General features: G+C 41.6%; 2 protein-coding genes and 1 long non-coding RNA gene across 4 annotated transcripts; 1 reads left to right on the top strand and 2 right to left on the bottom strand.

The window, feature by feature from the left end:
- Nucleotides 1–1912: 1912 nt before the first annotated feature.
- On the bottom strand, nt 1913–2712 carry LOC133975115 (uncharacterized). Its single transcript, XR_009924735.1, has 2 exons — nt 2586–2712; nt 1913–2489 (listed from the first exon to the last, which is right to left on the bottom strand). It is a non-coding gene; the product is annotated as an uncharacterized LOC133975115 (long non-coding RNA).
- A 3009-nt stretch (nt 2713–5721) lies between these two features.
- pstpip2 (proline-serine-threonine phosphatase interacting protein 2) lies at nt 5722–14401 on the top strand. Of its 2 annotated transcripts, none has more exons than XM_062412864.1 (14): nt 5722–5862; nt 6917–7017; nt 8234–8308; nt 8994–9028; nt 9126–9220; nt 9866–9928; nt 10460–10558; nt 10890–10935; nt 11278–11357; nt 11432–11530; nt 12127–12223; nt 12531–12615; nt 12694–12731; nt 13608–14401. In XM_062412864.1, exons 1-14 carry the CDS (start codon nt 5830–5832, stop codon nt 13661–13663), a joined length of 1002 nt encoding a protein of 333 aa, XP_062268848.1. In that variant the 5' UTR covers nt 5722–5829; the 3' UTR covers nt 13664–14401. The 2 variants fall into 2 exon arrangements, with proteins under 2 accessions (XP_062268848.1, XP_062268847.1); XM_062412863.1 differs by having other exon boundaries at nt 9126–9232.
- A 250-nt stretch (nt 14402–14651) lies between these two features.
- On the bottom strand, nt 14652–25738 carry dhx29 (DEAH (Asp-Glu-Ala-His) box polypeptide 29). The gene is made up of 28 exons (XM_062412862.1): nt 25421–25738; nt 24552–24625; nt 24328–24441; nt 24113–24242; nt 23880–24019; nt 23628–23780; nt 23035–23161; nt 22781–22939; nt 22152–22320; nt 21891–22011; nt 21396–21788; nt 21049–21315; nt 20785–20928; nt 19968–20144; nt 19621–19761; nt 18994–19138; nt 18780–18900; nt 18546–18630; nt 18311–18399; nt 18068–18196; nt 17903–17978; nt 17348–17572; nt 17106–17242; nt 16437–16527; nt 16027–16323; nt 15552–15683; nt 15290–15386; nt 14652–14958 (listed from the first exon to the last, which is right to left on the bottom strand). Exons 1-28 carry the CDS (start codon nt 25590–25592, stop codon nt 14903–14905), a joined length of 4161 nt encoding a protein of 1386 aa, XP_062268846.1. The 5' UTR covers nt 25593–25738; the 3' UTR covers nt 14652–14902.
- Between the last annotated feature and the right edge of the window lie 267 nt (nt 25739–26005).

The raw sequence follows: 26005 nt of genomic DNA, 5'->3' as shown, positions 1-26005 counted from the left end.
TGGAAGAGATAGAAATATTGATAAGACAACCCTCAAAAGATTCATAAAGAAAAAAGAGAAAGGGGAAATAAAATCAGTAGCCTGGGGTGCAGTAGCTGAGGTAAAGAAAATATTCACAGGTGAGATGGAGGAGGAGCTTGCCAAACACTTGAAACATAGCTGACCAGTTCCATGGCCTTGCTCCAGTTAAGTGCGGTGAACTGGCATTTGAATAAGCAGTGAAAAACAATACCCACGTCCCTGCCAATTGGACAGAGATTCAATGTGCAGGTAAGCTAGGGTGTGCAAGACATCACATGAATCATAATAACCATAAATTGACCAATCCTGTTGTCAATCTAGCTGTCGGGATTTAAACTATTACAACATGTGTTGTTATGGTAGTTTTAAAGTGGAAACCGGAAGTGGACCTCTTTACCCCGTAGCTGGGGTAAAGTGCGACACAAGACCACTTTTTTTAAAACAATTATATTTTCACTGCCCTTTGGGAAATGTGTACATTTTACTGATATATCATTTTAGCTCGCCTAGAGGGGAGCAAATGTAAAAAATGTGCCCAGTACCCCGCTCTCCCCTACAGCCTGATTCGAAGGGTCTCGGTCCAGCGTGTTTCCCGAGAACGGGGTTGTGTTGGTGTGGCACGCGAGTGCTCTCCCACCTACCCCCCCACTCCTTCTATTTTTCTGTCTCCTCCACTTCGTCTGAGCACTGTCCACGACCGTGCGGTGCCTCCTTCTCCTTCTCCGCTTTCCCATCCCCACCTCCGTGCGCCTTTGCCGGCCTGCTCCGTTGGCCGACGGAGCTGACAGCGAGGCGCGTCAGCCGAGGCGGGAGGATGGCGGATGCTGCGAGGACTGTGCCGCACACCGCACGCAGCTCTGCCTTTGCTCTCCTCCCTTTTCGGAACCCGCCTGTGCGGTTGTGTGGCGGCCGTCACCCAGCGCGTGCAGCGGGCACCCAACTCAAACTCTCCTCGCTCCTCCAGAGCGACGAGGGGGGTTTAATGTCTCACAAAAAAAAAATTGTTTTTTTTGTGTGTTTTTGAACGATGAAAAACCGGAATGGAAACAAGCCAAAATGAAATAGGAGTAACGAGGCTATTTTTTTAATGTAAACAGTAGAAAGTACAGATATTTGCGTGAAAATGTAAGGAGTAGAATTAAAAAGTCGTCTGAAAAATAAATACTCCAGTAAAGTATAGATACCCACAATTTCTACTTAAGTAAGGTAACGAAGTATTTGTACTTCGTTACTTGACACCTATGCATACTATACATTTAAAATGTATCAAATAACAACACCTAGCTCATTGAATTTGTGAAAGGGATCCATTGGAAGAAATTGAATACAGCATGTTGCTAGTGATGGTTTCACTAGTGTGTTTCATCAAATTGCACAAATTGTTGTTTACTTTACCCTAGAATTGACGCTTTATATTAAAATTCTTTAAATTTACATCCTCTCTATTGAGGCTGCCATGTTTTTTTTTACAGTAGCCATGACTGGACAAACTAAACACTTTTTGAGTTTTTATGACAACTGAAGGCAACCAAAGGTTCTCTTTAAGATCTGGCAGGAGAGGGTGAGGTGAGGGGTGTTCAGCTGCAACAGGACACCCAAACACTAGATGTCCCTAAATTCTACACACTTAACCTTTGAGACTTGGTTTTAGGGTTAGGGTTACGATTGGGCTAGGGTTAGGGGAGGTATTAGGGTAATAGGGTAAGTATTATGTCAATGAGTGTCCTCACCACTATAGACGGATGTGCGTGTGTATACAGATTTATATCTACTGCACAGACCGAAGAGTGGTATCAGTTTACTAACTCCCTGCAAGAAAGTATTTAAATCTTTTTACCTTTAACCGGCCTGAAGCAGTTCCACTTCCACAATCACACATGACACAAGGCACCTATTTTTATATATTTATTAGAACCTCATGATACACTTCCCATAAGATCAACATCGAAAATACATGCTCAAGTCACAGTGAACAAAATGTGACAGTGTCAGAGTGCATGACATGCATGAGAGACGCAATATACATGTACATATGTCACGTGTACAGAGGACATGTGACAATCTGCATTGGTTAACTTGCATCTAGCAGTACCTCCCTCGTCCAGGCTGAATGTGTGAGTGCCAGTGGTTCAGCAGCATTCCACACAGCTGGGCTCAGCTCCTGTACAGGACACGGTTCAACCGAACGGCAAGCCGGTAGGGGCGTGTCCACAAGCGTATGTACATCCCACTTAAGGGCCACCATTTTGCCACCAGGGGTTATTTTGTATCCGAGAAGTTTCTCCGGATAGAATTTGAGTCGAGCAATATCCGATTCACGTTGACGTCCACCGACTCCATGTCTCATCTGATCTTAGCCACAGTCTTGTAGTTCCTGATCAGTATTTCAAGCAGCTTGTATCTCCAGTAGAGCTCGTCTCCAGCTTGGCGAAGCTCGAGAGCACAGTGAACAACAACAGTGCTCAGATCTGTGGGGGGAAGAAACAATGGATGAGTCCCTGAATCAATGATCAAATTGAAAACTGAAGCTTGACTAAAGCCAGTTCAAGTTCTTAGATACTCACCTTGGGGAACCATTGCCATAATGCTTCTGCCTGTGAGGGAGAAGAGAAGAAATTTGCTTTATAGTCCCAGTTGGTTCTCTTCCTGTTTGCGCTTTCGAAGCTCTGTGGTTGTGGCTTGTCAAGAAGGAACAGGTTTGAACTATAGATAGCGGGGCCGGCTTAAATACTGGTGGTGACGTAAGTTATACAGCTGAGGAATCCCCTGCAGTCAGAGCCAAGCTCCTCCCAGTCGTAGCTATTACGCTTCTCTGTTTACCATGTAGTTATTGGAAACTAAACTGATGCGGCCTGTTGTTAACTTTGTGCTGACACTGTTTGGGCCTGACGGGTGCTTCATGCTTTCACTTTTGATCAACATGGTACGATTATGTGGGCAGATCACGTGAGACTTAAAGGTTTTATTGACACATACACACACCGAATTAGGAATTTGACAGTATGGGAAGATCCATTAAATTTGTATGGAAAATAGCGACGTGGCCAGTGGTGTTGTGACCCGGGGAGCAAGGTGCACTCGAAGAACTCACACACAGAAAAGATGTTTCCAATCGTTTCAAGGTTTAAGTTCACAACAGCAATAGTTACTGATTGTTTGTCCTGATGGGGAGAGATAGTGACGAAAAGACATTCAGACCCGTGGCTTGTTTTTATAGCCCGGTATGTAACTTCATACAGAGAGGTCAGTGTTACACAGCAAGTTGTAATAACTATCACTGACTATTAACAAAACAACAAAGAGACATTTCATCCATGGGACACCTCCTCTAATGTAAATTTCACCCTCCAAGGCAATGACCTAGAAGTGCACCAGAGACTGTAATGTACAAGTATTTACTTTGGGAATGTGTGTGTGTGTGTGTGTGTGTGTGTGTGTCCCTCTGTAGAGGAACCACGGATGAAGTCTCAGCACCGTGCACACTACAGGCATGGTGGACATGTTGAAACCTGTCCTGCAGCTGTCTTCCTCTCTGAACAGGGAAGTTCCCTGGAAATAACGCGTATTAGAGTTGACAATTTAAAGTTAAGATAAGGAGAAAGGAGCCGAGGCAGAAGGATGAAAACCTGCTGGGAACACATCCATTATTCAGTTAAAGCAAATAACAATTACTGTAGTTTTAACTATTATATACATAGCAGGGGATTGTCCTTATTTTTGTTATCTTTTTTAATCAGTCTAAAGATTTGTATATTGATCATTCAGAAGAAACATAACTAGTTCATATTTTGAGATCAAAACCGAAACCATCTGAGGAGCCCGTAGGGGAAATCACACTGGGGCGTAACTGCATCACAAACGTGTGGCGTAACAAAACTGATTCACCGGTCATGTGCCAAGAACACGTGGAACCTGAGGTTCAATCATAGACACCATTTTAATTTCATCAACTTGTTGTGGCGTATTTAGTTTATGAAATCTTAGTCTGTAAGGTAATAAGTAACTGTATAGTACATGAATAAAAAGTCCACTATCTCCTTATTAAACGTGCAGGAATAAGAATTAAACATTAAATAGTGATAAATAAAGTACAAGTCACTCTTAATATATGACTTATGTAAATGTTGTCTTTATTTAACAAAGCCATGTTCCTGTTGAATGTAAAAGGAACTTCGATACAGATAAGAGTGCAGGTAAAGGTCGTCTTTATTACCACATCCTGAATGTCGTGCAGAGAGAGAGAGAGGGAGAGAGAGAAAGAGAGAGAGAGAGAGAGGGAGAGAGATTCATTGTAAATATACCATGAAGAGTGGTGTCAGTGCGATTGTACTGTGTACAAAGTCCTACCTAAATCGTGTCAACCACAAGGTGTGTGGATGTGTGTGTAGGCTTTGTGTGTCTATTGGAGGGTACTTCAATATTTACACACTGCAGGTTTCTGACATTGATGACATGGCAGAGCACCAGTTAGTCTGACATATTTTACTTCCTTGTGATATCAAGGCAATACGAATAACAACAACAAAAAAAAAGAATTGTGAAGATAGACTCAAGATTAAACCGATGGCACTGTTTTTATGAATTCATCCACACAAATTTAAAGTACGTTGTAATTCACCAAATGTTCAAGCTTCTAAATCAAATGGGCATGAGTCATCAAAACGTAATTGTGAAAGATAATTGTTGAAAAAAGAGTAAAACCATATTCCTGAGCTCTTTGAGATTCAAGAGCAGGCATGTTCAGGGAAAGGTAAATACTTTTATTCCAACACTGTACCAAAATATAATTTTAAAGTATTGGTACTTCATCTAAACTATGTTCAGGAATCAAGCTACTTTGTTGGAAATATAATTTTTACTCCACCACTAAAATTACAGTTTCACACACTAAGATATGATGTCATTATAAACTGACCAGCAGTAAATGTCATAAAGGCAACAGTAATAATTATACATCATATACAACAATACTGTACTTGGACTACCTTTGTACTTAAAAACTCTTCTCTTCTCCTGTACATAAAAACGTTATTGTTATGTGTCTTTTAATATGACTCTTTAGGGAAAAATTAATAGATTTTAATTTTACTAAAACTTGACTGATCAACTGCTTACAATGTGCGATCATAATCATCCACCAGAGGGCAGCCCACTCATGTTTATAGTAAATGAGGTGAAATGATTGTGGTATTAAAATGATTGTTCAGCTGATGATTGGACCTGTTATATTTCTATGAATCGGTTCAATCCGGAAATAATTTTCTTTAGTAACTGGGTGATGGTCCAGTGAATAAATGTCAGAAATTTGTGAGAAATACCCATTTTACTGCATAAAAACTGGAAAACCACTGCCAATTTATTTTTAACCAAATCCTCCTATTGTTTTATGTCCAGCTTTTTATCTTTATCGTTTCCATTATAGTTTATTTTTTATTTTTAACCCAATCCTCCTATTCTTGCTCCTCTTCCTTTAAAAAAAAAAATCTTTATTTCAACTTCTTTAATAGCTTTATTTTATTCATATTATTTAAGTGGTTTTAGCCCAATCCTCCTGATCTTTTGTATCTTACTTTTTATCCACATGGTTTAGTGGCTGCTGCCTCTGTGTATAGAAATGCTCTGTATAAATAAAGATTTGCTCATTACCACTTTAAATCTTCCATACATGGCTGTAAACAAGGTGCACGTGTAGGAGGGATCGTCATCATCAGCAGTGCGCATGCGTGGGTTCGACGTGCGGCGCACAGAAGTAGAGCGTCGCTTTGAGTCCGAGCTCCAGAAACATCAGGACTGCGTCGTTTATCCACCATGAAAAACCTGCGCTTCAAAGATTTCTTCTGGGTGAGTTTCTGTTCTATGGTCTGGGTTTATTTGTTTATTATAATGTTTAATTTGAACTTCAGTCGACAAAAGTACAAAAATAAATTGAATGAAATTTTAATTTCACTGTTCTTTGACCATAGTTTCTCTCAAATTGTGATGTTTTGGGCCTCATCTAAAAGCTCTTAATAGGTGGTTTATGCAGTGAAGGGAAAAATTTGTTCTGATAATTTATTGAAGTAAAAGTAGCTTTTTAAAATTGTAAGAATACTCAGGCACAAGTAAAAGTACTGCATTGGAAAGTTTGCAGAAGCCGAAGCATTGTTATAAGTACAGTTTCAAAGATTATTCTATAATGACTCATTTTTATTTAAAGTATCACACGAAATAAAAACAATAACTTTTACATATATGTCAGCCAGTTTTGTTATGTTTGTATATGAATAAATGTGAAAGTAGCATATTACTGGTCTAGTTTGATCAAATGGAGCCAACTTTATCTTTTACATATATTCAGGTACCTCTATCTGTAACAGTGCATCGTATAAGTTTTGTATGTGAGGTGACAATTTGCAAAGTAACTCGCTGTTAATAAAAATATCTTCTAAAATGTTTTGCATAATAACTATCATAGATAAAGATACTCAAGTAAAGAACCGGAACCAGACAGAAAGTCAACAACCTACAGATTTTGCCATTCACATGGTTTGGATGATTATAGGCTGTTAGTCTGAGTTCATATCTTAATTATGGAGATGTGCAGTTCAAAACACCAATTTACAGTCACTATGAAAGATCATAATGTCTAAGTGTTTATTTCTGTGTGTGTGTGTGTGTGTCGTGGTGCAATGTGTGAAGTTAGAGGAAAGCAGAGTCGGCCTCTCTAACATGGACGAACAGGGTTTCAATCAGGAAACAGTGTTTGATGTGCTTGTGAAGCAAAGATCTGCACAAACTGTCTGTTTACAACAAGAAAAGTGGTTTTAGAGTATTTATCTTAACAAATATCCCCAACTGGTATTTGTTTTACAACCAAAGAAGTTGAACAGTCTATTTGTCTTCATCTTATTGACAGAACTCTGACCTGACATGCACTGGAGGATATGATGTCATCATTCAGTATCTCAATGATGGAAAGAGGACGTGCAAGGAGGTGGAGGACTTCCTGAAGGCCAGGTAACGCAAAGCTCTGTATGAGAGAAGATGTAGAAAAAGATGGATGCTAATTCTGCTCAAGCTGGTAGTCAGGGTGCGAGCTGTATAGTTGTCATACAATGAGTTGTGCTGTAAAACAGATAGTCAATATATAAGTTTTTATCCAAGGCTACAGATGTGAACACAATGAGTCACTGCGAAGTCCTGGTTGTAATCTCCTTGGCGACAGTAACAGCAGGAATATGCGATTGATTAGAGAAGTTGAACCTCGATGTCTTGAGTTTATTACATCTTGGAACTTTTTAGAAAAGTTACTCCGTGTTGTTTGTTATGCATCAAAATGATTTCCTTATGTTTTCTAAAAGGTTTCAGCGGTGCAGTCTCCTGAAAACATTAATGTGAATTCTGCTCTAGTACATCCCATATTAGAAATAATCCCCAAAGCTTCCAAAGCACATATTTTTTACATTCACCTCATTAGAGTAAAATTCGAATATGATTTGTTCCTAACATCGTACTTAAAATTAAATTGAATGCGAATAGAAATTGAAAATAGGGAATGCACCATGGTAGAACAAATTTATGAACAGAGCTTCTGACCTGCAGTGCTGAAGTTTTATATTTGTGTCATTATTCCATCCTTTCTCCTTCATGCACAAACAAACAACAGTGATAAAAACTGTACATAAACAGTGATATTAAAAGTCCCTGAGGAGCTTCGAACAGGCAGACGTAGGAATTCAGTTCCTCAAGTGCAAACTCAGTCAAAGTGGTTATTTCCTGTTTCTCTTTTCCCTTAATGCCTTTACCAGGAAGCAGCCTTCAACTATGGGTGTCTCCAGGAGGTTATCGAAAAATATGAATAAGATTACATTTTTTATCTTTTTATTTCTCAATAATGCCAAATACAATTATTCCACTCTATAATGTTTAACCAAAAGTTTATAATGGTTAACGAATAATATGCTTAAGCAGACTCTGCTGTGGCACTCTTTAGAAAGAGAGTGTGTTTGTGTGTGTGTGTGTGTGTGTGTGTCTGTGTGTTTTTTTTCAGGTATTAAAAATAGCATCATGTCAACGTCATTGAGATCCTGTCTGTCTGCCTGTAGGACATATCACATATCAGTGTAGTTTTTCATGTAATTTCATTTGCAGTTTATGAGCTGTAAGTTTCCTTCTGTACTGTGCATGTTGTATTTGCTGGCACACCAGACTCAGTGTTGAATTTATCGTCCAGGGCTTCAATTGAAGAGAAGTACGCCAAAGATCTCCTGGGTTTGTCCAAGAAGGTGTGTGGACACAATGAGATGAAGTAAGCAACCTCCGTGCTGTGCTGTTAATATGTGTTTGAACCAGAGTCGCTCTTTGTACAGTGAGACAATTCGATCTGTGTTTCCCTTTAGTTTTTTTTGCAGTGATGCAGCAGAACAGGTCAAAGCAAAGACAGAGTCTGGTCACCGAGTGAAGAATCAATCTCACTCTTGTTAAAATGTGGAAATAAGGATTGCATTCGTTTGCAAGATTCCATTGAATAGAGTTTTTAATCCGGTTTTATTAGTTTAGTTTTGACCCGGTGCTGTTTCTGTATCAGTCAAGTTCCCTTTCTGTGTGTGGTTTCTGTTAAAAGGAAGTAAAGTGGGAGTTGGAAGGAAGACTTGGGGGGGAGGTGGGGTCAGCCAAATATGAATTATTATATCATGATATTATTATTTATTGAGTTGATGAAATGATGGTTGTCTATTAGTGTGAATTAGGTGTTTCTGTGTATGAGCTTGGAGGCTTTGCTGCAATATTTATAAGCCACAACTGAGAAAAGACAGAAGTTACTGTTTTTCCTCAATAATAAAACGGTAGTCAATGAAAAGCCAGGTCTCTGATAATGTCCTGGTGTAATTTTAACACATTTTCTTCATGCATGGTTTAGTGGGAATTAATAGGTTACAGATTGTTTTATGTTTAAAATCCACTTATTATTCCTATTCCTTTTGTTCTCATAGCACATTGAAGAGATCCCTGGATGTGTTCAAATTACGTGAGTGAGCTTAACGTTTTGGAGTCCTAATAAAAGCCACTATTATGTAGTCATAGGGTATTTGTTGTTTAAATTCTAAGATTTTTTTTCCCTGCAGAGACTGAACATGTGAGTCTATCACACCTACAGCTGGCACAGAGTATGAGGGAGGAGGCCAAGAAACTGGAAGAATTCAGGGAAAAGCAAAAAGACGTGAGGAAAAAGGTCGGTGGGTTTATTATCGCCTCTAAGGACGTTAAGCCTTCATTGCCTGTGTGTCTGTTTTTGTTCATTAGGATTACGCAAAAACTATTGAACCAATTTTTTTAAACTTTGTGTATTGGTGGGATTTATTTATCTTTTTCTTTAACAATGTGAGATATCTCCCAAAATTTGTTGAATTTATTTAAAAATATATTTTGGCATACACAGATAAGAGTTCTAATATCAAGGAACAGATGCATTTTTGGTGCTAATCCTGGTTTATTTTTACTTCTTTTTATTTCCTTTTATCAAATGCAGTCATACAGTACATCACATCCAAATCATTTTTAACATGAAATTAGGTGCCAAGGGTACAAAGTCTTAGCCCAAGCCATCAGGATCCAGGCATATCAGAATTGAGTTACACATTAACATTGTCCGCAACACAGTACTTTAATCAGTTACTTAACAACAATTCCTTTAAACTATACATTGAATATATACTGTTTAATGTGTCAAGTCTGCAGAACATTTCTGTTTACAACATGTTAATGCAACACGGTGACAAAGTGTCGGATCAGAACTGATGGAGATAAGTTAGTTTTGAGGCAATGCAGGATAAGTTGGGCTCTAAATTCAACCTTGTGTTTTCAGATTGAACAACAGATCGATGCTCTGCACAAACAGAAGTCCTCACAGTACAAGAAGACAATGGATGTAAGTCAGAATGTAAAAGCATAAGCTCAATGGGAAATGATAAAGCACAAGGACACTTTTGTACCTCTGATATGGATAAGATCAGCTTATCGATGATGCAGACTCCATATTGATTGAATTGCCAAACCTCCTGTTATCTATATTCAAACAGACCCAAGCTTGGATGCAAGAGAAAACCAGAAGTGTTTTTTATAAACAGTGGCGCTGGACACCAGTACAAATTGTGATTCGTGTCAGATGAGTTTCAGTTGTGTCGAGACGGCAGTGAAAATGAAGCTCAGTGTCTGTTCTTCCCCTTTGGTGGAGGAAGTGGGGTCAACCGCTCCGGGAAGTGAACCACGGGGCTTCATTTCACACATGACAAGTACAGTCAAAAGAAGAAGTGCGTGTGGGGCACTATGCAAATCAGGATAAAATTAGGCTGTGCCAACAACAGAGCTGATGCCAGTAGATTGAACCTGAGAAAGACATAAACTTCTCTTTAACATTCCATGATGATGATGATGATGATGATGATGGTGTTGTCCTCAGTCAAAGAAGACGTACGAGCAGAAGTGCCGAGATAAAGAAGAAGCCGATCAGAATGTGAACCGAAACACCAACACTAACAACACTAAGCACATGGAGAAGGTACAGGGGAGTTTTCTACAGACTTATTATAATATTTACTGAAGAAGCAAGAAAATATAAACATGGAAAGTCTATTCTAACCTCGGAGGAACTAAAACCAAACTTACGGTAAAAAGGAAAAAACAAGAACTACCTAAAATAACTGACACTATCACATTTGACATGCTAACACAGAGAATGCAGGCTATGACCCATATTGCCGTCATGCCCTCAATCTAATAATACAGTCCATGAAAATAACCTATGAGCAGTGTTTTCTGTATTTGTTGGTTGTGATGTGTTGAACTACTGATGAAGACTTATTGCTCACATGTTCTTCATCCTCCTTCAGCTCAACTCAAAATCGCAGCAAGCAAAACAGAACTCAGAGGAAGCAGGTAAGTGAACAAACATTGATAATAGGCAGGGTGCATTCTCGGGATTTATCCAAACTGGTTGACCGTACTATTGGTGTCAAGGACTCAGACATTCATGTCCCCTAGAGGATGAATCCTACTTATTTGGGTGATCCCTGAGCTTGTTTCTCTTCTGGTGGGTTTCAGTTCATGTTTCTTTAGTGCCATCATCAGTCCTATACAATGTCAGTGATGTGTGAGGAACTCTCGTAGATTCTAAAAAACAAAACCAGTCTGCCTTGAGTATGTAACAATAGTAATATTATTAATTTGTTTGTGTACTTATATCATATTTATACCGTTTATTGTGTGTTTGATTGGCAGACAGGCTATACCAGCAGAATGTGACCACACTGGGGAAGATCACAGACGAATGGATGAAGGAACATGTGAAGGCCTGTGAGGTAGGACTCTATAGCATTCAAGATTAAATGAAAATAGAACGTGCATCATAGTAGCTTAAACTTTTCCTTGACAGTTGTTTGAAAAACAATCTGTGGAGCGAATCAACTTTCTGAGGAACACAGTGTGGACCCATCTGAACCAGCTCTCCCAGCAGTGTGTGACCGGTGACGAGGTAAAGCTGCCGTTATCCTTAACTATATATTAGCAGTGGATCAACTCAGCATGCATAAACTGAAAGGGGTCGCTCATAGTCACTAATCCGAAGAGAATTGTATTAAAACCCTGCAGCTCTATGTGTCATTTTAGCATCTTTTAGCTCCTTGTTTTGGTGTTGTGTTTTGGGATCTTTCTGTTTTGGTTCACTGTTAGCGCTCTTATTAATTTACACGTAAAAAAGTACCAATAATAAACACATTTTCCCACATTACCTGCCTCGCACCAAACAGAAACTTCTTGCAACTGGCTGGTGAAACATTTAGAAGCTTAAGAGCCACAGGTTTCCCTCAGGAGCTGGTGGAGACCAAAAAGGAGCTAAAAGTAAAGTAAATACTGGATTTCAATTTGTCAGATGGACACAAAAATGACAGAATATTCATTCTAAAGCTGCTAAATGCCAATTGGATGGAAACCGGCAACTGTGATCCTAAAAAGAAAAAAAAAATAGCTCTTGTACAGTGTATGTCACATTTATAAACTTTCTTGGACGACTTTTTAACTGCGACCTGGTCATGTTGTGTCTGTCCTTCTTCTTGTGCTACGGGCCAACAGCTGTATGAGGAAGTGAGAAAGTCGCTGGAACAGTGTGACGTCCAGGAAGATATCGAACACTTTGTAAACCTCAGGCGGACCGGTGATAGACCCCCAGGTATGAATGCAGGAACTGATGATGCACCAGAGTACACGTGAACTGAGCTTTCACACGTGCACTGCAAACCCTGAATCTTTCGAGACATGAAGTGTGTGAACGCAAATGTCCGAATCAGGCATTGCACAGAGCCAATCAGACAATCTCTGACCTTGTGCTGCATGTGTAGAAGTTCATCTCTGGACAGTGTCTGCAGATCATAGTAAACAATAGCTGAGAAGAGGATGATAGTAATTCAACACACACGTATGCACCGTGCCACAAGTGACCAGCGAGTGACCAGTATCCTCTTTTTTCTCTCCAACAGCTTCAGTTCTGTATGAGAACTTCTACAGTGGTCAGAAGTCTGCCAATGGAGCTCCACCCTCTCGACTGCCTCCACCAATCACCAGGTAAACAAGATAAGGCTGCTTATTCCTCTAACTGCAACTGTGTGCTCTCATTGTGTTCCTTGTTCGGTGAATTTGCAGGAGGGGGCCGTTACCTGATCCAACACACAGCAGGGCGGGTATGTTTCCTGTTTATTTTTAATATTGTGTGTTGCTTGCTATGATAATGTGGCTGAGGAGGCTTGGTTGCAAACAGGGTGTGATCGTGAAACTGCACGTCTGCAAACCACAGGCAGAGAGGGAGGGGTGTGGGGGGGGGGGGGGGGCACCAGATGTGACATGCACCACTTTCTTCTCTATAGATGCAAATAGAGAATAGAGAATCATCCAGGACAGGTAGAACCCCCTTTCAGCGCATGTAGCACTGGTTTCATCAAAGGTATATCCTAATACAATGTAATCCACCGCATTAGGTGCAAAAAATATGGAAAACTTTTCTATCAAGCACTCTTTTCGATTGGTGAAAGTAATTGATTTGCGAGCGCGGACTAAACCACAGCTCCGATGAAAAAAGTGTCGGATCCAGGATTTTATTATCACAACTGAGAGATAGATTGTTTTTTTTACAATTTCAATGATCTCGAAAAAAAAACTGGAACAGTTAGGGAACTGATATGTTGTGTGTCAAATTTGGTGTGTGCCCACTCCTGAGTGACATTCTACTTATTTAAATGGTCTATTCATTTTACAAATTCATTTTTTGTATATTTGGAGTTAATGGTTAGAGAAAGCTGTTAGTGGCAAAGACATGCACACTGTAATTTAACATGAATACTGGGCATTTATGGGAATTTAGTTGAAACATTTAGTTCATTTCACTATGAGAGCCTAAGTGACCCACTTTTACTGCGGTCCCAGTGTCAGTGTGTATAAAAAGAAAGGTAATTTCCGTGGAGAGATAGAAGCGTGAGGCTTTATCACGAACTGAAGCGTGGCTGCACGATTGTGCTTATCATAATGAACAATGGTGTGTCTGATGTGTGCTTTGATTCCAGATGATACGATCTACTCGACAGTGCAGGACGCAGGCTACAGTGTCGTCCAGTTCTGACACACAGATACGCTGCAGCAGTTACTGTGTGTCCCTGGCAGAGCTGGAGCTTTGTCACAGGCACAAAGTTTATCTATGATCATTTACTTCCTCTTTCTTGCTTCCGTGTGAAGATAATCTTTTACCAGGTGGAAAATGAGTAACTGTGTACATATACATGGTTCATTTGAGATCACCTGGTACTTTGAACACATTTCACTGTGTTATAAACAGTTCAGTAAACATTATTATTCTATTTGAGGGATTTTTGGTGTATTTTTAAAAAACTTGCTAAAATGTTTTGTGCAATAGAACAGACGCTTAGAAGAGTATACAAAAACATAAAACAGTGACGTTTAACACATTTCTGCATCAACTTCCTACTCAGATATCTATACCGGGATGTAGAGCTCTATCCTCCGTGAAGATGCATCTAATCTATGTTCTATTTGAAATTTTACATAGAGATTCACATAATGAGAAACTGTGTCAGCTGAGTTGAACCTGAATACTCTTATCTCCTGTACCTGCGCTGTGCAGGATATAAAATACCAGACCGTGTTCCAGTTCCAATCTGTCCCGCAGACTTATTTCCATTCTAAGAAAGGTCTATTGTCTACACTGACATTGTAGACTTTGACAGTCTGCAATTGTTAGAAGTTTTGCACTATGATTTAATGACTTAATGGTTGTGTGTTACAAACTGTCAGGACGTTTAAAACTGGAGGAATAAAGAGGAATTGAAAAAAGCTGATCTGAGCTGGTGTTTCGTGATATTTACTTAAATGTGGCATCTGTTTCCATGTCCTGACATCATCTGGTGCATGATACTGTAATAGGTTACACATATTATAGCTGCAGTTGACCCCCATGATACCGGACACAATTTAAACTTAGCACACTGTAGCACACTGTGAGGCTCTTTCTCTTTTTGCTATTTAAAAGTTATATTACATTTAAGGCAGTGTTTTAAATCGACTGTCAGCCGTGAGACAATAAATGGTTCAAATGACAATTAAAACAGCTTTATTCCAACTGCATTTGGCAACTTCTTATAATTTTTATGCTCAAATTCCAGGGTTTCACATTACACGCTCCTCCTCAATGTGAGTGCGAGTTCCTGATGACTTATAGTTCATCCTTTGGACACTCCCATCTGACCAGTGGGTGCTGTGTTTATGCGGAGCATCAGAGTCATTATATGGAAACGTTCTGTGAAAAGATCCTGGTTTGAAGGCTCCGTCTGTGAAATGGTTGATATCACATAGAATGCTCTGATTTGATCAGATCCAGAATCACCTGGATGGTCTTGTCACCTGGAATGGACAGAGATAGAATGGATCAGATGGAGACAGATTTAACAACAACAAAAAAAAAAATATATATATATGTATCTTTTAATTTGTTTATACCTCTGACTGCATCCATATAATATTATAAATCAAGGTCTGTGTATTAACCCCCCCAGTTTTTGTATTTTAAAAGAAGATAAGCAATTTGTCTGGGTTTTTAATTTAAATTGTTAAATATTAGTTTGTGTCAGAATGAAGTAAACTAAATATTTTACAGTTACTGTTAATGAGTTTCAGTGCAGCCATGTAGACATTGTGCTGCTTAATGCAGAGAAAACCAGTAAGATGGTTTTACCTTCCAGACTCATCCTCGGATTCTCCAGTTTCTTTTCAAGCAGAGAGTCCATCAGCTTCCTCAGGTGTTTGAAAATCACACCAATCCGTACGGGAGCCTGATGAAAATAAACAAGACTTTGTCACGGCAGGCAGGTTGAGTCAGAACAAGAAAAACACAGCTTTCCTTTTTCTTTAACAAGTTCTGCTGCAACAGGAGGAATGGAAGAGGAAAAGACTTTGACACCAGTTTGAACAAATCCCCGAACCATCTGACGTCTGACCTGAAAGTGAATCCACCCGTCCAGCGAGATGAGCCTTTCTCTGTGCTGAATATCGATGTCACCTCCGAACAGCAGCATGGGAAATGGAGAAATCAGAGTGGTGTCCCGCAGGAAGATCCTTGTGTATTTCACCTGAGGACAAGCAGCAATTAGCACAAGTGAGACCTCGTAGATTCAAGATTCAAGATTTTTTATTGTCAAATGCACAACAATAACATTAAGCAGTCGGGGCAGTGAACTGCTTGAGTCTCAGGCTCTCTTCTAACAATGCTCAAGTAATTACAACTTATACAATAAAATAAAATAGAAATAGTATAAAATAGAATAAAATAGAATATAATGTATATATATCTAAATATATATAAACAGCTGAGGAAAAAATGCAAATATGAAGATATGCCACGGAATATGCAGATATGTCACGGATATGCAGATAGTCACGGATAAACAGATGTCACACGCTCCTCGTCCATACCTTCTCCTGGTACAGCAGCCAGCCGTGTGTCTGCAGGTGGCGGTTGACCGATGAGGGGTGGACCTGGGCCTTGCCTTGAGGCGTCTCCACCGTGCAGGCCAGTCGATCGAGCACGTCCACGGAGGGGGTGCACAAGACCCGGGCCACGCTGTCATAGACCCCTGCTGTCAGTGCTGCGTTCAGGACTGCCATCTGCTGCTTGGACAGCACCGCCGCCTGCGACTTGGAGTGAGAAGAGGAGCGAGACGACCAGAAACCCACCTGCTCCATCATCCTCATCAGGTCGTGCTTCACATCCTGGATGGAGCACGTCGAACACAGGGCGGGAAAAGGAAGAAGGCATGATTTGTGTTAAAATAAGAGATGAGAAGATGAGAGTGTGCTTGAAAACGAATGAGAGGAAGCGATACCTCTATTGTGATGAGTGCTGTGCGATTGAGGAAGTGTTTCCTGCAATAGGACATTTCTTCTCTCCCTCCCTCAGTCTGTGAGTTCTTCCACCTAATGACAGGTGAACACAAGAACACAGGTCAGCACACAGCAGGTCCAGTCTCATCAGAGAGGCTGTCACCGAGCCTTTCTTCCTAAAGGCAACAGATTGTTGAAGGGAGCTGTTAGAGGGTTACCCCCCAAATGTTTACCAAATTAAATTCTAGACCTTTTCACGAATCTATCAATATTTTCCATTTGTATATGACAAAAAATTGTCTTCTTCTTACAGTGAATCAATTAACAGGATCTAGACCTAGATGAGGCACAGGAAAGGGGTGAATGTATTATATGTACAGTAGATGATCTTTCTAGCGGCTGTAGCAAACAATAGCAACAAGTTTGATGTTGCACCAGTCTAACCTGTTATTATTTTTAATAAGTGTTTAATTTCTCCTGAGTAAGTGTATTTTTACTACTCTTATTCTTTACTACTCCTCCCTACAGCACTATGGCTAAGCCTGCTAACAGAAGCATGGCTTATTAGATTAAAAGCCTCTCCATCTAACCACCGCACCACCTTAATCCATAAATACCCTCAAAGTAAAATAGACACAGGCTTTAAAATGTATGTTCAGAGCCGCACATACCCCAGATATGCGTTGTATATCGTCAGGTGATCAGAGTTGGCTAATGCCAGTGCAGCTTTGGCCAGGTTAGCTTCCTCCTTTCTATTCATTGGTGTGGAGAAGGGAGACTTCTCAGTGATGGCTGCTGCGATCGTTGCCTGAATCAAATCTTTCATTAGTATTCATTGCAAGATATGACACTAGCAGATGCACTCGCAGCTGGGGCGTTTGTTTTCTGATAATATTGAGGAGGTTAGACTCACTATGGGCTCCAGGCAGCCGAGGATGGCTCCGTAGATCAGCATCTTGCCGATCTTCACGTTGACGGGCAGACTCGCCAAGTGGTGTCCCAGCGCGGTGAGGAGATGATCGCTGGGGTGACACGCACCGATCTTCCTCAGCAGGTTGACGGCGTTACTGACCGACTGGGGCAGAGGAGGGTCGAGGGCCCTGCTCAGGAAGTCTTCCGGGGAGCCGTACTGACATTTCTACGAGAGGGGAGGGTGGAGGGATTAGGGGGAAACCTGGCAACAGAAAAATTCAATAAGGCAAGTAAAGGTGGCCTATAAAGCGGAGGGAGCTTCGCTGTAGTTTCTTCACAGGAAGAAAGCGAGAATGATTCAGGAGGGGCTGGCCGAAAATATGAGGGGTAGCTCCAACAGACATGTCAACAGTGGAGCTTCCATAGTTGGTCAAGCCGAGGTGATTTCCCATTTGGAAACACCCCACTCTGTTACCAAAGAACCAGGCATTATGTTAAGTAACCAGTGTTTTTTTGTCAAGTTTTATTTCTGTGCAACTGAGTGTTGTTTATCTACCATGATATGAAGGCAGAGCTCCTCCAGCGGGACCCGCAGTATCTCTGGTATAGAGTAATCCATGAAGGAATCAAACCTGAGAACAAACGGAACAGATCAGACACGTCCTTTATATGATTTGTGTTCTTTATCGCTTCTCTGTAAAGTGAGTGACAAGCTCCATACCTGAATTTTGGGTAGAGTCTAAAGCAGAAGCCGTGTCGGACACGTCCTGCTCTCCCCTGCCTCTGGAGGGCGCTGGCTTTAGAAACAAATGTCTCCACTAGTGAACTCATCTGGCTGCTCTCGTGGTACCTGAGCAACACAACAGATTTATTATCTTGAAAACAGGTTGCTATGACATTTTGTTAAGACAGTTATTATTGATATGAATCCTCTCAACTTTTTCTATTGTTCATGAGCTCTTACTTATTTTCTTTGGTCTTCCCAGTGTCGATGACAAACACAACATCAGGAATAGTCACACCCGTCTCAGCAATGTTAGTCGACAACACAATCTTAAAAAAGAGAGGAGGGATGTTTATTATTTATGAATATATTTAAGTTAATCAATGAAATCACTTATTTTTAATAATCATCTAGAATCTGCAATATACACTTTTTTCAGGATGCTTTATTACATTGTGACACAATTTAGTAGTACCTTCCTAACTCCAGCAGGGGGCACTGTGAAGGCAGAAGCTTGGTCCTTGGACGATAGAGTGGAGTGAAGAGCAACAATCTTGTACCTTTAAGAAAGAGACAAAACTCACGGTGAGATTGACCTAAAAAGTAAGATAGGTATATTGCACCATTTCCTCAGTTTTCAGGTGTTGCTGCAGGTCAAGTGTATACTGGACTATGGAACCTCAGATTAGTTTGTGTGAGTGTATGTCACCTGTTTTTGTTCCTGAACCTCTTGTCTGAAGAGAGCAGGTCGTGCAGCTGCTGGATGTGAGCCAGACCCGGGAGGAACACGAGAACGGCTCCATCCAAAACAGCAAATTGTGGGGATTTGTCTGTAAGAAACACAAAACAAAACCACTTAAATTTAAAACACACAACTACAACAAACACGTATGAAACGGTGCCATCTGAAAAAAAGCATGTACCTAAGTAGTCCACGAGGTCAACCAGCAAGTCCATGTTGATCTTGTTAGGGTTCATGTACTTCAGCACCTGCCGGGTCCTGCTGCTGAAGTGGTCCAGGTCAGGGCCCAGGTCCCAGCCTCCGGACGAGTCTCTCAACATCACCTCCTTAACACAGAGAAACACAACGATTAACTAAGCGGCAAGTTTGGCAACACAACGTTACAGACTGCATGAGCCCCTGCATGCCCACACACCGACTGGTTTACAGTGGGCAGGAAAAGAGGATGTGACACAATCACAGTTTAGCAGAGACAGTTGTTGGACTGGAGACCACAATTTATCAAGTCTGATCAAATCACATGCCACCAAGGCCCTCCTGTCATAGAAGATTACTTTTGCTTGTTGTGACGGCCTCTTAAATAAATAAATCGCACATGAATAATACCTGCAAATGTTTCCTTTACCCAAATCTTTTCTATAATTGTTGCTTATTTTGTTGCACAAGTTTAATATGGTCAAAAGAACCTAGGATTTGAAACCTGTGATACTTGCTTAGACTTGCTCTGACCAGCTTCTTTAATCATTCAACAAACAAGATTCATAAACAAACCGTCTCACATATTCCTGCTGCAGAGAGCCGACATTACCTGGTGTTGTGACGTCCTGCCGCCTTTCTGTGAGATAGAGATGCTGACTTCTTCCTCGTCCTCAAGAATTTTCTGGCAGTACTCCGAGTCCTTTTCCAGGACGTACCCTGTCTGCTCCACTATATCTTCTAAATGAAACACCTGCACACAGAACACAGGAGGATGAGTAAAGTACATCCAGCTTTCCTCTGCCAGGACCCTCAGGGTCATTTCTGTTGGATGAAATTCAAAAAGTGCCATCTGTGATGTTACTTTGTTCTCAAACCTTCCAAAACATCTAAAACAGACAAAGGAATTAAATTAGATGTGTGTGTTTGTGCGAGTGTGCAATGAAACATGACCCTCACCTCCACTGGGAAAGTCCTGCCCGGAATGTTGATCACTGGGCAGCGGTTGAAGTAGTTGGAGAACTTGTTGCAGTCGACTGTGGCGCTCATGAGGATCAGATGCAGGTCAGATCTCCTCATAACAACATCTTTCAGGATGGTGAGCAGGAAGTCGGACTGCACACTGCGCTCGTGGACCTGAGAAGATGGAGGTGAGGAGTTAAATTAAACATTTCTAGACATTTTAGCTATAATGATAAGTTCCTACAAGTGTCCCAAGTATTGCAGATCCCTAACCACAAGAGTGGGACATTTCTAGGCATTTTGCCTCAATGATAAGTGCCTAGAAGTGTCCCAAGTATTGCACTTCCTTAACCACTAATGTGGGACATTTCTAGGCATTTTGCTTTAATGTAAAGTGCATACAAGTGTCAAACGTGTTGTACTTCCCTAACACCGAGAGTGGGACATTTCTAGATATTTTGCCTCAATGATAAGTTACTAGAAGTGTCCGGCTCATTCTGATTGGTCGGGACATTTCAAGGCATTTTGCTACTATGATAAGTGCCAACAAGTGTCCGGCTCATTCTGATTGGTCGGGCCATTTCTAGGCATTTTGCTACAATTATAAATGCCTAGAAGTGTCTGGCTCATTCTGATTGGTCGGGACATTTCTAGGCATTTTGCTACTATGGTAAGTGCCTAGAAGTGTCCGTCTCATTCTGATTGGTCGGGACATTTCTAGGCATTTTGCTACAATTATAAATGCCTAGAAGTGTCCGTCTCATTCTGATTGGTCGGGACATATCTAGGCATTTTGATCATAAAGGGTTAGTACCTCATCGACGATGATGTGAGTCAGGGAGCTGAGGTGTCGGTCGTGCTGGAGTTTCCTGAGCAGCACCCCGGTTGTGCAGTAGAGCAGACGGGTCCACTCCCCGGACTGGTTCTCCATCCGGATCTGGAACCCGCACGGCGACGACTGAAACGGGATTTCAACATGAAGCACGATCGCTGCAGCAGGTGTCAGTGTACCTTCTTTACTGTTTTATCGTTTGAGTTAGAGGCATCTCGCGAGGTCGCTGCAAAAATGTACTCTCACCTTGGATCCCGGTCCATCCTCACATCCCAGCTCCTCACTGACTCTGCAGGCCAGGCTCATGGCAGATATCCGGCGGGGCTGGGTCACCACAATGTTGCAGGGCCGCGCCTCTTTGCCCCCGGTCAGCAGCTCCTCCAGCAGGAACTGAGGGATCTGAGTGCTCTTCCCGCTGCCCGTCTCACCAGCAACCACTACCACTCGGTGGCGCTGCAGAGCCTCCAGGACACGGTGTCGGTGTTGGAAGACGGGGAGCTGCTCTCGCTCTGCCTTAAAGATCAGATACACGTTAAATGTTTGGCTTTATTTTGGACAAACTGTGCTATGGGGAAAAGTTTAAGTGTATTTACCTTCAGTTTGTTGGCAAGCGAGGATTTTCTCAGCTTTATCAAGAGCTCCCTGGACGCTTCCAGTGCTCCTGCAGCTTCTTTCCTCCCTCCTTTTTTCTCACTCTTGTCCTCAATATCCTCTCCTCCCTCCCTGATATCAAGAGCAGCCAGGTTCTCCCACGACTCTTCAGGCTCCTCGTCCCCCCCCTGGCCAGGCCCAGCCTGCTCGTGGGATCCAGACTCCTGCTCTTGGCTCTCATTCTGTTGCTGTTTGAGTCTCGTCAGGAGCCGGGAGATAAACTGGTCTCTGGGCTTGTTGGCGGCCGTGCGGGTCTCTTCCTTTTGCTGCTGCTCGTTGTCCCGCCACTCCAACCACACGTCTCTGTAGGTGGGTGGAAGCAGCTGGTGCACGGACTGAGAGGGCAAGGATCGAGAGAGGAGAGGAAATAAAAAAAACACTGAGCAAAATTTGTGATCAGCAGCACAGGAAAGCTTTAGCATGGTAATATGTAGTACCTGCCCCTTAATCAGGGTGTAGAGCGCCAGTGTGGCTGCCAGATGTTGAGCCTGCATGCTGTCCTCGGTCACGATGGTGGGACAAACCTCCAGGACATCCTCGAGCCTCTGAACACGCACCCTGGTGGATGAAAAAAACACATCCCATGGGTGCAACATGTTTCTAAATTCACTTACAAGTCTTTAAAGAATCTAAAACAGCAGAACAGTTCATTTAAATCCTCAGATGATCTGTCTCTCACACAGAGCTACAAAACATACTTGCTTCTCCAGTATCGACCAGCAGGGACCTTGTGAAAAGTCGGCGCCGGGCTCTTGGGCAGGTTTTTTCGGACCCAGTCGATGAGGAACTGTTTGGGAGACTTCCCGGTCCAGCTGCGAGCCGTGTAGTCAAAATTACGAATGTCCTTCGGCTCGTTCTTTTTCGGGACTGCAGAGAAAAATGGAACCAAATGATCAATAGTAGGTTCTGAGTTGACATCCTGAACGTCTCCTCCCTATACAACACACATAACTGACTGCATCTCTCTTAGTCTTGGGCATTTTATAAGTTTTCCATAAATATTTATATACTTTAGACAAACTCCAATTTTGATGAATGATTCATTTAATCTATGTGAGCAGTCAACAAGCCAAGGTGACACTGGATTGAATCTACAAGTCCGATAAAATAAATCGTACTTTAAAATTTGCTTATCGTCAGTGGTGTAGGTATGACTATTATGAAAACAGAATATATTATATGGTAGTAGGAAGTATATTAAACTATACAATTGCAACTTAATGCTATGGTTCACTATACTTAGTATTTACAATTACCTGTAAATAAAAGAAGGTGTATGTGTTTTGTTGAATCAAATAAATAAGTTGAACTTTTTTGCCAGATGTACCTTTCTCTGCAGGTGGCTCCTTTTCAGCCTGTTCAAATAAACTGAAGGTGATGCCCTCTTTATCGTCTTTGGCAGGAAGCACTTTCTTCTCCTTCTGAGGGACGTCTCCAACTTTTAAAGCTGGATTGAACATTGGGTGAGACTCCAGTGGCTTCATTTCTGGAAAATACAAAACAGATTGATTCTGTGTCAGAGACAAAGTAGTTAAAAAAGATTAGTAATTAACACACACATACACACACACACACACACACCTTGCTGTATGATGCGTATCCTGTCCTGTGCCATCCTCTGGCCCGACTTGTCTCCTTTGGTCTTGGCAACAGCCGCCATCTCTCTAGCATCATAGAGTTGAGCAGTGAGGATCAAATACCGGTCATTCTGCAAAGAAATAACACGCACCGTTACACAGCGACCACATTATATCACATACATAATGACACTTAATGTTGTTATCAAGTTCCCACCTTTATACAAACAGAAAAATTTAGTAACTTTCCATGAAAGGGCTCATATTCCAGAGAAAAATCACAAACGTGATTAACATTTCAAAATAAAATTATGAAAAAGGCCAACTCTAGCATCAGAAATCCCAAAATAAGAAGCTGTTTCTCAGCTTAGTTTAGGATAAAAACAAAAAATGGACAGACACAGATACCCTGGCTCAATGTCAAAAGAATCTGCCCACCAGCACCAGTAAAGCTCACTAGCTATCATGTTAAATATAAATATTTACAAAAACAAAAAACCTCAAGTAACTCTCAACAAGGACGTAAATTTCACAAAATGTTGAATTATCATTTTAACCTTTCAAATATTTATATATATCAACATTAATTTTAATTACTGGGTCAAATTTTTCCTCCAGTTCAGGGTTTCGCGAAGTCTTCTTCCCTCCTTCCTCCTCCTCCTCCTCCTCGTCCTCCTCTTCATCGCTGCTCTGCGCTGCATACCTCAAGATCCAGTCCTTCATGCTTGCAGCTTCATCCTTCTCCGTAGCCTGGCACACACCCACCCCAAAAACACAGTCATAAACTATTATATAACAGGACAGGACACATTGTCCAGCCAGCACATGCTTGCTAATAAGTGCACGAACCTTGGTGGGCTCTTTGGGGGGGCTGTTGGGAGCTTTGGGGCTCGGAGCTGCAGGTTTCTCCTGAGCAGGAGGCTGGTACCTAGGCCTGCTCCTCTGGTTCTCTTCCTGCATCTGCTGGCTAAAACCATCCGGAAGCTCATCTGGTAAAACGGACAGTAAATTTAGAAAATAATTTCAGAATAAATTATGTTAACATACAGCGATTATATCAAAATCTGCTTAAGCTCTATTACCATCTCTGAGGTTGAGGCAGAGCCAGTCGAGAGCAGAGAGGAGATCTCCTCCGTAGAGCACGCTGCTCTTCATCGCCTCCTCGATGTGTTCTCGCTTAAAGTTAAACTTCTGCAGAGCTGTGTACAGATCCTGAGAGCACAGCAAGAAAGCAACAGCTATAACAATGTCTGTAAAGACAAAATAAGGATAGAAATCTGTGCAGTTTTGTCTTTACCAGCAGTTTCTTGCTTGTGAGTCTGCCTGATATGGGCCCTTTGTCTCCATTCTCCCGTCTGAAGTCATTGATCAGCCTGATGATCTTCTTCTCCAGCTCAGCCTGGATAGCAACCTGTGTGAAAGTGTCAAATCCCATTCATTAACCAAGTCTTTCAAACGTTCTTCAGTGTGAGAAGAGTATATAGACAGGTCATCTACAGCAGGTTACAGTGGTGAGCTTACTTTCAAAATGGACTTGTCTGAGACGCCACCTGTGTCGACCTGGGCGGTGTTGGCAAGGCTGTAGGTCTTTGGAGCTGGAGGAAGGACACAACAGAGCAGGGCATGTTAACACTTCATGTTTGTCCAGTTCATTTCATTGAACCATACACACACACACACACACTCCCAAACTTGGATCTGGCATGGGTCAGGCTGGTGCCCATTAAGTTTGTAGCGGATCTCTTGGCCGGTATTTTTACATATTTACCATTTTCCCAGGCAACCATTCATGGATCTGATCTTGATGAAAAAATCCATTGAGTGCCATTCTAGTTTATGTTACTCTATCTCAGATATGTTGTTGTCATGCAGTATGTCCATTCTTTTGAATAATGAATGGCTGAGAAAGGCAAATGCCAAATATAAAGGATGTTTTGGTCTGGAAAACATCTCAGGTTCAGGTAAACGTCAACCACAAGCTACCAGACCTCACTGTCTGTTTACCAGCCTGTAAAGAAAGTAGCTTTCTCATCTGATCAAAAAGAAACTCAAAGAAGGAAAATGGATTATAGAAAAGGTGTAGCCTATGGTCTTTGGTTAACATGAACTCTAAGAAACTATGAGGGACAACCAGAGGGACCCGTGTGCAAAGTTATTGCAGTGAATGTGCACAACCGTCAGTAAGTACACGGGCTGATCACAGCAAAAACACAAGTATGATCAAGTCACTGCACAAAGGAAGTGGCACAACATTATAAACCCTTGTAAAATACAGAAAGACCAGTATTATCAGACTGAGGCTCTGAGCTTCTCGTCGGCCCAGGTAGCATCACACTTTCACTGTCTCAAGTTTTTTACACAGTCAGAGTGCAGTTTTCAGGCATCAGCACCTTTCGACTTGTTCTCTTTGGCCGCTTTAGCCGGCTTGTTGCTGGCTGGCTGTTTCTTCGGCTCCTCCGCCACCATGTTCCCCGCCGCAGCAGCAGCACAGCTCCTGCCGGCTGCTGCTACCGCCGCCGCCGGGGTCACCGGAGCCGCCGATTTCTTCTTCTTTCCGCCCATTTAGTCCCCAGAAAACACAGCCCACGTGTGGACGAGCAATGTCAAGTCATAAAAAGCTGACACAAGCTGCTTATTATTATGAATAAAGAGCCAAGATGGGGCTAGAGCGTTTATTCATCTCCCCGTATAGATGACGGTATGACAGGTTTGACCCACGCGGCTACCGTAGAATACCGACTGTGATGCATTCACTAAAAAAAGAGAAAACTGTTTTGAAAAACCGCTATTTCAACTAAATGAAATACTTAAACTTCTTATTTTTGTGTAAAGTAAAGTTGTATTTAAGCAAGAGAATTGTCCTTCGATTCTACAAAATAAGCTAAATTGCTTATATGAATTGTCAAATGATTCTTTGAGTGGTGCATTTGAAGGCATTCCCTGAACGCAGCACAACCTCGTGTTGGATTGTGGGA

Source organism: Platichthys flesus, chromosome 19 (genome assembly GCF_949316205.1).
Source record: "Platichthys flesus chromosome 19, fPlaFle2.1, whole genome shotgun sequence".
Classification (NCBI taxonomy): Eukaryota; Metazoa; Chordata; class Actinopteri; order Pleuronectiformes; family Pleuronectidae; genus Platichthys; species Platichthys flesus.
The sequence above is the reverse complement of the archived record's forward strand: the minus strand, read 5'-3'. Positions and strand labels throughout refer to the sequence as shown.